Here is a 10,125-nt window from a genome sequence, read left to right as displayed (position 1 = left end):
CTCTGCAGCCTCAGGAGTACCCACCTGACCAGGCGGTGTGGTCTCTCTCCCACGGGGTCTTGGAGCAGAGAGCTGCTGCGGGCTGGGATCCGCGGGTGTGGGACTTCCAGTAAACACAGGAGGTGCCCGGTCCTAGAGGAATTCTGCCTCTGTGTGTTCCGATTTCACCAGGCAGTTCACTTGCAGCAGATAAGTTGGTCTTACCTGTGGTCCCGAGGCTCAAGTTCGCTCGCGGGGTGCTGCCCATGGGCTCTCCGCGGCGGCTGGCATTTATTTTTTAATATGCTTCTTTAACTCTCTGGAATATACCTTCTTGAGTTCTTCATGTATTTTGTATATTAGCCCTCTATCAAATGTAGGATAGATAAAGATCTTTTCCCAATCTGTTGATTGCTGTTTTATACTAATGACAGTGTTCTTTGCCTTACAGAAGCTTTGCTATTTTATGAGGTGTCATTTATTGATTCCTGAATTTAGAACATAAGCCAGGGGTGTTTGGTTTGGGAAATTTTTCCCAGTGCCCATGTGATCAAGAACCTTACCTACTTTTTTTCTATTAGCTTCGGTGTATGTGGTTTTATTTGGAGGTCCTTGATCTAGTTAGACTTAAGTTTGTACTGGGTGATGAGAATGCACTGATTTACATTCTTTTACATGCTGACTTCCAGTGTAATCAGCACCATTTTTGAAAATGCTATCTTTTTTCCACTAGATAGTTTTAGCTCCTTTGTCAAAGATCAATTGATCATAGGTGTATTGGTTCATTTCTGAGTCTTCAATTCTATTCCACTGATCTATCTGCTTGTCTCTGTACCAATACTATACATTTTTATCAGTATTCCTCTGTAATACTGCTTGAGGTCAGGGAAGGTGATTCCGCCAGAATTTTTTAAATTTTTTTCATCTTTATTAAATTGGGTATTGCTTATTTATATTTCAATTGTTATTCCGTTTCCCAATTTCCAAGCCAACATCCCCCTAGCCCCTCCCCCTCCCCTTCTTTATGGGTGTTCCACTCCCCATCCTCCCCACATTACCATCCTGCCCCCAAGAATCACATTCACTGGGGGTTCAGTCTTGGCAGGACCAAGGGCTTCCCTTTCCACTGGTGCTCTTACTAGGCTATTCATTGCTACCTATGAGGTTGGATGCCAGGATCAGTCTATGTATAGTCTTTGGGTAGTGGCTTAGTCCCTGGAAGCTCTGGTTGGTTGGCATTGTTGTTCATTTTGGGTCTCAAGCCCCTTAAAGCTCTTTCAGTCCTTTCTAAGATTACTTCAACGGAGGTCCAGTTCTCAGTTCAGTGGTTTAATGACCGCATTCACCTATGTATTTGCTGACATAACAACAGAATCTGAGGAAATTCAAAAAATCACCAGATTCTACTACTAAAGGCTATATTCAACAAAACTAGAAAATCTGGTAGAAATGTACAATTTTCTAGACAAATACCTTGTACCAAAGTTAAATCAAGATGATATGTTGTAGTTCCATACATTTGCCTATGAATTTCATGAAATCATTGTTTTTAATACCTGAGTACTACTCCACTGTGTAAATGTACCACATTTTCTTTATCCATTCTTTTGTTGGGTGAAATCTGTATTGTTTCCAGCTTCTGGCTATTACAAGCAATGCTGCTATGAATGTAGTAGAACTTGTGTATTCTTTGTATTGTCTTTTGGGTATATGTCAAGCGGTGGTATGGCTGGGTCCATAGGTAGTACTATACCAAAAATTTCTTTTTATTCATTGCAGAGACTCTTGTGTTAAATCCAGAAGTTACTCAAGCAAATATATTGGGGTTCGTTGGGTGCCTTTCTTCAGTCCAATACAATCATATAGCACCATTGAAGGCAGCCCTCCGACATGCCAGCATTGCACCTGTGACTGTCCAAGGGACCTTGACAGAATCCAGCTGTGGCTCCATGGTAGAATCTTATGCTAATGGAGTGACTACTGTGTATTCTTCATCAGGTACTTCGCAGAGGATGTCTCTTTAGTTTCCATCACTAACACCACATCTGCTGTATAAATGGTTATTCATTAGCACCACTAATTTGACTTGTATAATTGTAGGTGGTTATAAATTCTATCTGATTTCTGATGGGTCATATTTATATTTATAAATCACTCTAACAGAAGCAAATTAAAAAGGAAGAGTTTATTCTGCCTCAAAGTACAAGTGTCCAGTCCATCATAGATGATAGGAATTTGAAGTAAATGGTAACACTAATAAAAATGAAGGGAAGAATGATATATGCATGCCATTATTCAAATAATTTCCATTTATGCAGTCCAGGATCCCATTCAGGGAGTTGTGCCATTCAAAATAGGAACAAGTTCTACTCTACCTCATTTATAAAATCAAGATAAGGTCACAAGCATTTCTCAAGACCTGTCTCCTAGGTGATTCTAGATCCTATCAAATTTACTATTAACTCTAATTATTCCACATACAATGGTGAATGAAAATAGACAATACAAGGTTGTGAGTAATAGAATAGCAATTACTTTAATTAATAATAAATTTGAAGTATGAAATTTAACAATAAATAATGTATATTTATCTGATTGAAAATTAACACATTAACAATAAAATTAACTATACATATATTGAACATAATTTTAGATTCAGATGATGAGCAGTTATAACTACTGTATAGTTCCAGGTACTTCATATCATGTATGTGTATATAAATGTATGTGCATTTGTGTATTACTACTGTTTAAGTAAAAAAATGATATGAGTATTTAGGGGGCATGAAACCATCTTAAAAAGACTTAGATAATACCAACTTCAATATTATGCTCTTGTTTTTTGGAGCAAGTGCAACACACTTGTAGATATAAAAAGTATAAAATGTGATACTTTGAATTATTATGCAATGTTTTTATTACATTAGCTGGAAACAGATAGGAAAGGGGGCTTAATAGCTCAAATAATTTTTGTACAATCATGAGGACCTGACTTATAATTTCCAGCATTCACATAAAAGACTATGTGTGACAGTTAGCACTTGTAACCCAGTGTTTGACCAAAGGTTACAAGGTGCTCCCTGGCCAGCCAACCTCTCTGAATTTGTGAGCTCTAGATTCAGTCAGAAATATGGTCTCAATAAGGACCATGAAAACTGATTAAAGAAAACACCAGTAATAAATCTCTTATATGAACCCTGTCTCCTATTGTATAAAATACTTGCCTAGACACTTGCATATTTGCACATAAACATATAAATATGTACATAGACAGATATATAAATGCATATTCTGTACATAAATATGTTTTCTGTTTATAATATGTGTGCTTGTGTATCTAATGAGAACATTTAATCATGAATACAAATTTGTTCATTTTATGATTTTTTTATTCATGTAAAGTTCATTTATTTTCTTTAACCAGTGAAACCCAAGATACTGACAAGTATTATTATGCTCAGCTACCAGGTTTTGTTACTGTTTCTTTATTATGATTGTTTTATTCCATTGATATGATATCTGTTATGTGCACATTGAATGAAGAGATCATAATTTTTTGTCACTCAGCAATATCCCAGTGTGTTTTGGTATGTGTATGTGCCTGTGTGTATGTATGTTTGCATGTGTATGTCTATGTGTGTACTTATTAATGCATACCTATCATCTATCTATCTATCAAAGATTTATCTGACTTACATAAGTAAGTGTGGAGGTTAGTCAGCAACAGAATGAAGTAGAAGAAACTAGGGCTTAAGGCTCAGATTGTATCTTTAGTGTCATGTAAGGCTGGCAAGCTTGAATCTTTTAGGATTGGAATTTTGGGGAACTTTGATCATACTTGTGCTATATAGATTATTTCAAATGGTCCTATAATGTTCTGTATGGTTTTTAGAAGAGAGAGCCCATTGTCTTCATGATGGTGGGTTAAATAACAAGTTAATTGTGGAAGAAGTCTGTGGACTTGAATTTTCTGGTGTGAAAGACATGCTTGTATTGTGAAGCATTTACTGTCCCTAAGAATGTATTATTTATAATTTTAAAATTAGCACATGGGCTAAATAAAGTTGGAACCATTTTGAGCTATATTAAGAATTATATGAACTTTGGACACTTAAGATTTGAGTATTCATGAAAAAGCAGAAGGGGTTCCAGGAAGGAGGATTGGCATAGAATATGCCAAGTAAAAAAATGTATGTACATAGAAGGTAGTAGCTAAATATCTGGCATTTGTTCCTGTCATCTTCCTCTCCAACTTTTTCTTTCCTTACATTCCTGCCACTCTCTCTGTGTCTCCCTTACTACATCCCCTCGGGCCTCACTGTCAGTCTCTCTGAGATCATGTTGCTTCATCTATACTCCTTCTCAGTTCTCGTTTCAATTTTTCCCTCTGTCTCATTCTGACTCTTTATGACTTTGTCCCCTATCTTTCTTCTCCATATTCTTTCCTATCCACCTCCACATTTTTTTCTTCTGTCCTATCTATCTCCTCTCTCCTCTTCATCCCTTTTTCCTCTCATTTCTCCAGTTGCTGTTTACTTCACTTTCTCTCTCTCTCTCTCTCTCTCTCTCTCTCTCTCTCTCTCTCTCTTTCTCCTTTTTCCTCTACATCTCCCATTCTCTATTACATGACAAGATCAATGTCACCCTCCACTATATACTTAGTTAAAGTCCAGTAAGTGATAAATAAGTCTCTGTATCTAAAGAAAATTTGAATTAGAACAATATCTTGGAGGTTAATTGTGCACAGTGGATAGCTGCTCTTCTAGTGAGGGCCGTCCCAGGGTACTAATTCTTCCAGGAGCTACAGCTCTCTTTGTCAGTAGACTCAAGTCTACTGCAGTCAATGCCACCAAAGAGTACATTGAGACAAATGGGAAAGTGCGTTTGGAGCAAAGTAGAAAGCTGAGGAGAAGACTAAAGGTACGTTGGCCAGGCAGCAACCTCACTGAGCTTTAGACTATCTCATACCTTACTTATAAGCTAATGCATGCATAAATTACAGATTGTAAGCAGGGCACTTTATTCAACTTTAAATATGTACAAAGTATGTTTATGTATGTGTCACGAAACATGTGGAAGTAAGGGGACAAGTCTTTGGAAGTCAGGACTCTCCTTCCTCTTGTTTCAGAGGCACAGTCTCCATTGTATCTATATGTGATCTAGTTAGGTAACCTACTCTCTTACTTGTAGCACATTTTGGACCTGCAGAATTCAGCTTTTAATATAGGTTCTGGCATTGAACTCAGTACACAATTTTAAATAACATTTATTTAGGTTCCTTTCAAACACTTGTTCATATATTACAACAGCAATCTTGTTATGGTTCATAGATGTACATTACATATTCTCTTTCTGTGATTGACTAAATGATAAAGTTTACTTTTTTGTGTATTTTCCCCTTTCAAGATCCCTTTGGAAATACAGATGAGCATGAGCCTCTCACAAATGCAATCCAGAGTGACTCGGCATTCATTGGAGGTAATCTGTCTTCATTCCTGAAAGCAGGAGAAATATGCATGACCCTGCTCACTGCAGAAAGTTACATGAAGTCTTCCTTACATATGATCATCCAGAACACAGAATCAGACACTCTCTGTCTAGCACTTTAGTCTCTTTATACATGGTACAAGATTAACAACAGATCCTCCTTCAGTGCCAAAAGTTCTTCTATTTCATTTTGCCTTAAATACAGCAGAAAGCTGAGCTCTGAAGCAACAGTTGCAACATTTACTCACAGGCGTCCATCCTGGATAATGTTCATTTCATCCATTTGTCACTTCTAAAGCACAGATAAAACATACCAATAAAATTATGCAATAAAATTATGTGAGGAATGAAGTCACATTGGGGCAGACAGATATAGAGAATTGCAGTCATTTTCAGTCTACCTTTACTATGTGACTTAGATTAGATCTAATGAACAGGATTAACCCTATATTACTGAAGTTCCAAATCTAGCAGTCCATCTGTTTCTGGATATAGAGCTTGACTGCTCAGCTTAAACCTCATTTCACACCACCTTTGCTTACTTTATTGTATTTGAATTAATTGTTGTCTACTTCCTACTTTAATTTTCATTCTCTTAGCTAGTCTAATGCCTGTAGTAGTCAGTAGTTTGGTGCTCTGATCTGGGTCTTGCAACATGGATGATCTCTCATATTTGGTTTAATATAAGATGCCTGAGATATGAAAATCCACTGATGATTTATAACTCTAGCTAGTGCCTCACCCCTGCATTCTGGCAGCTGGGATATATGCATCCACACAAGATGGAGTTTTCAAAAAGTCACCAGGAGTCATTCATTTTACTCCAACACTGGATCAGACCTGTACTAGGAGTATAGAGATATAGGATAAGAGATATGGTTAAATCCTTCCGAATGAGCAGATTACGAAGAACACAGGAAATCAGGCATTGGTAACAGCATAGAAACTGGTTCCAGAAAATATAACTGGGATGGAAGGAGGCCATCACAGTAGCATACCAAAGAAGCCAAACTACCTTTCCTTCGGAAATTCCTTAAGTTATCTATGTGAGCTACTTGCCTTCTTCAGGGATGATGATTGAACTTGGTATTTCTTTGAAATCAGTAAATGTCATAGAAAATTTGGTACTTCTATTTGTAACTATAAGTTCCCATTTGGCAAATAAAGAAAGGGACTCATTGGCAAACTGGCTTGAGTCTCTCTGAGAGTGGGAAGGCTTTCAAAGTCCCACAGGAGATCCAGGAATGCTTGCTCAGCTGACAGTCTTCAGTAACCCCTTCAAACCAGTGGCAGAAAAAAGGGGAATGCCAGGTACATTTTAAGTCAACAGTTCATGCTTCAGAATCATTTGTTGCAACCCTGATTAGACCATGAATTTTAATACTGTATTCTCTTCTTTAAAAATATTTGGAAAATATAGTACAAAATGAGTTTAGAATATGTGACAAACATAGGTGGTCTTAGTTATTGTCACAGCCATTTAAAAAGTGGTGGAAATAGGTTTATATATTTAACTGTGTGATATATTGTCACATAAATAGTTCCATTTAGGGGTTGGGGATTTAGCTCAGTGGTAGAGCGCTTGCCTAGGAAGCGCAAGGCCCTGGGTTAGGTCCCCAGCTCTGAAAAAAAGAACAAAAAAAAAATAGTTCCATTTAGACCAAGGAATTCTTGGCAAGGCTGAGCAATGACAAGCAACAAATTTCTAAAATAGGTACCTTTTTACTAGTTAGACAACTTAAAAAGAGGTAAACATGCATACTTTAACAGAAATGAAATTATATTTGATGTTGATATTAATTTTTAATTTTGTGTACATGTTGTTTGTTGCTGACTGGGTTGAATTTTTGTTCATTTATTTTGAAATAAAGTATCTGTATGTAGCCCAGGAAGGTGAAATGGAACAGAAAGCAAGAGAGACTTTGCCTCAAAACAATGTGGAAGGCAAGAACCAACTACTGAAAGTTGTCTTTTGTCATTAACACAAGTGTTATGGTAGTCAGGTAATTACATACCTACACACACACACACACACACACACACACACACACACACACAAACACACACACACAAATGCATATGTACACATATATACGTGCAAATACACATGAGAAAGATGAGAGAGAGACAGACAGACAGACGGAGAGAGAGAGAGAGAGAGAGAGAGAGAGAGAGAGAGAGAGAGAGAGAGAATCAGAAAGACAGAGAGACAGGCAGAAACAAAGAGAGGGGTATCATTTAAACCAAAGAGTTCTTGGCAAGACTTGGTGTATTTAAATTTCTTTGATTGTTACCTAGCAAAACCCAAAACAAAACATTACTCTGTAAACACACAGTCCTTGTTGTTCTAACACTATATTTATTATTTGGATATCAACATAGCCTTGTAGAAGAAGAACCCTTTCTCTCTCAATACTGTGATTGCATGAGTTTTTGTAGAAACTGATAGTAAAGGACTTCTAAACAGGTCTTTATTTCTAGATATAAGGTAGATTAGACTTTGTATAATTGTATGTTACCTTTCTTTAGACTGAATTTTCTCAATGACAATTTTCTTTTCTTCCCCTTCCCCCCTTTTCCCCTAACAGGTGTCATAGCAATTGTGACATTTATTGCTTTTGGTGTCATTGGAATCATGACCCACTTCCTCTATCAGCACAAGCAGTCACACCATACCAATCCGATGAAGGAGAAGGAATATCCAGAAAACTTGGACAGTTCCTTTAGAAATGACATTGACTTGCAAAATACAGTCAGTGACTGCAAACAGGAATATTTCATCTGAGCTTCTATAGGGTCATCAGGTCCTCTATTTTTGTGGAGATTTCCATCTCTTTTTCTTTTCTCTTTTCTTTCTTTTAATTTAGGCATTCTCTTTCTCTCACATGCCATTGATTTTCTAGAATACATGTGCATCCACCAAGATCTCCTTGACTCAGATCAGGAAATGGGGTAGCTGTGGATATTGTACTTCATTGGTAAATGTGTCATTGTGAAAATGACTACTGGAAACAGAGACTTCACTATTTTAAACAAGGGAGAGACACATGTGTCCACATCTACATTCTATGTTTGTAGTCCAGTTTCTAAACTTCACTCTTCAGATTCTCAGGCACTTGGTCATGCCAGCTTCTACTACACTTGAGCTCTGTGGTTTTTGCCTTTAACAATTGTCCCTGTTCAATATTATATGGTTAGGTACTGTGGCTTTAGAGAAGAAAAGGGAGTGTATATATGAGACAGAGAAAGATATTGCCAGATCATCTTTTAAGGAATGTGTTTATTAGTAAGAAGTTTCCCAATAGTGTATGAAAGTATGAAGAAAAGTAAATTGACCTACAGAAATCAAAGTTTATACTTCCTGAGAGAGGAGGGAAGTTTTGAGACATTAGACCACAAAGAAATGTTTCTAAATTTGGTATATTTTGTATGTGCATGTGTGCTTGTGTGTATGTGTGTGTGTGTGTGTGTGCGTGTGTGTGTGTGTGTGTGTGTGTGTGTGCATGGTTGTGAATATCATGTATTTGAAAAGTATCCAAGACATTCTCTTAAAGTACGGCTGAATGAGCAATGAACTCGTTAGTTTGTTACCCTGACAAAGCAGCATTCATTTGTCCCACCTCTAGCCTTTCTCTACTCAGGACTTAAATTTCTAGGAGAATCTGACTCCATGAATGGTTGGGGAGCTGAGTTGAGAGAGGCTAAAGGTTTTCATCGGTCTTAGGATGGCAGCTCTTCATAGCACCTTGGACAACAAAGAGAATGTATTCATGGGGCCCTAGTTGTAAGAATATTCACCTGGAAGACCCAGGGCAAAGGCAGATCCCTCTTGCCTGGTGTTTTTGATGGCATTTGGAAATAAACAAGAGATGTTTAATTATGTTAGTTTAATGTTCATACCATACGTGTCCCCTCTGATTCCATTCATTATCCTTTCCATAGGATTTCAGTACTTTCTAATAATAAATGAATGAATAGTAGGCAGCTACTTTTCTCTTCTCTTGCTATGTTATTTTCCGGCATGGCTAGCAGGAGTTTTCAAGAAAGATATAAGGAATAGTTCTTCCTATAACTTGCCACTTGCCATCTACATTTTGTGAGAGCATGTTAGCTATGACCATCCTAAGATTTTCAAAAGAAAAGAAATATAGATGTACATGTGTCATGGCCGCATAAATAGAATTCAAATAAAACTATAAATTATTGCTATAAAAAGGCATAGCCCAACCTAACTGAGCTTGTATGAAAACTAGAAATAATAAGAAAAAAAAGCTACATGGAAAATGAAAAATATTGTGAAAGTTGAATCCAATCAAGAAATGTTTGTTAAAGGAAGAATGTACAGGTTATCAGGATTCCCATGATAAAACACATATAATGAATTCATTATAACAAGTGAGATGTTTCTGAAGCAGCCAGAGACTGGCTCCTGTGCATGGCAGTGTGGTCACCTCTAGATGAGTGGAGGACTTAATGGAGTCCTTAGTTTGTGAAGCACGTCAAATTTTTCCAGCCTATACCTGCACTCATGAACATATAGCTTTTTCATGCTGTTGACTGATGTGCCTAAGTAGGATAGTAATGCACCTCAGGCTTTGGGTTCTTTTGGCAGTAAAACATAAAATTCATTCAAAGAAGCATCTTGAATTTACTGCTGGT

The 10,125-nt window shown here is 37.2% G+C and overlaps 1 protein-coding gene across 1 annotated transcript; it reads left to right on the top strand.

Annotated features, from left to right (window-relative positions):
- Positions 1 to 1,790: 1,790 nt before the first annotated feature.
- LOC116911706 (contactin-associated protein like 5-2-like) lies at positions 1,791 to 9,055 on the top strand. The gene is made up of 3 exons (XM_032915670.1): positions 1,791 to 1,977; positions 5,386 to 5,457; positions 8,055 to 9,055. The coding sequence occupies exons 1-3, from the start codon at positions 1,929 to 1,931 to the stop codon at positions 8,249 to 8,251; spliced, it is 318 nt and encodes a 105-aa protein (XP_032771561.1). The 5' UTR covers positions 1,791 to 1,928; the 3' UTR covers positions 8,252 to 9,055.
- Positions 9,056 to 10,125: the final 1,070 nt, after the last annotated feature.

Source organism: Rattus rattus, chromosome 10 (genome assembly GCF_011064425.1).
Source record: "Rattus rattus isolate New Zealand chromosome 10, Rrattus_CSIRO_v1, whole genome shotgun sequence".
Classification (NCBI taxonomy): domain Eukaryota; kingdom Metazoa; phylum Chordata; class Mammalia; order Rodentia; family Muridae; genus Rattus; species Rattus rattus.
Note: the sequence above shows the minus strand (reverse complement) of the source record. Positions and strands in the feature narration are given on the sequence as shown.

Coding starts and splice junctions, on each gene's coding strand:
- LOC116911706 (XM_032915670.1), top strand. CDS start 1,929: ATGGTAGAATCTTATGCTAATGGAGTGACTACTGTGTATTCTTCATCA. Junction 1,978..5,385: donor TACTGTGTATTCTTCATCAG/GTACTTCGCAGA, acceptor TCCCCTTTCAAG/ATCCCTTTGGAAATACAGAT. Junction 5,458..8,054: donor TGACTCGGCATTCATTGGAG/GTAATCTGTCTT, acceptor TTCCCCTAACAG/GTGTCATAGCAATTGTGACA.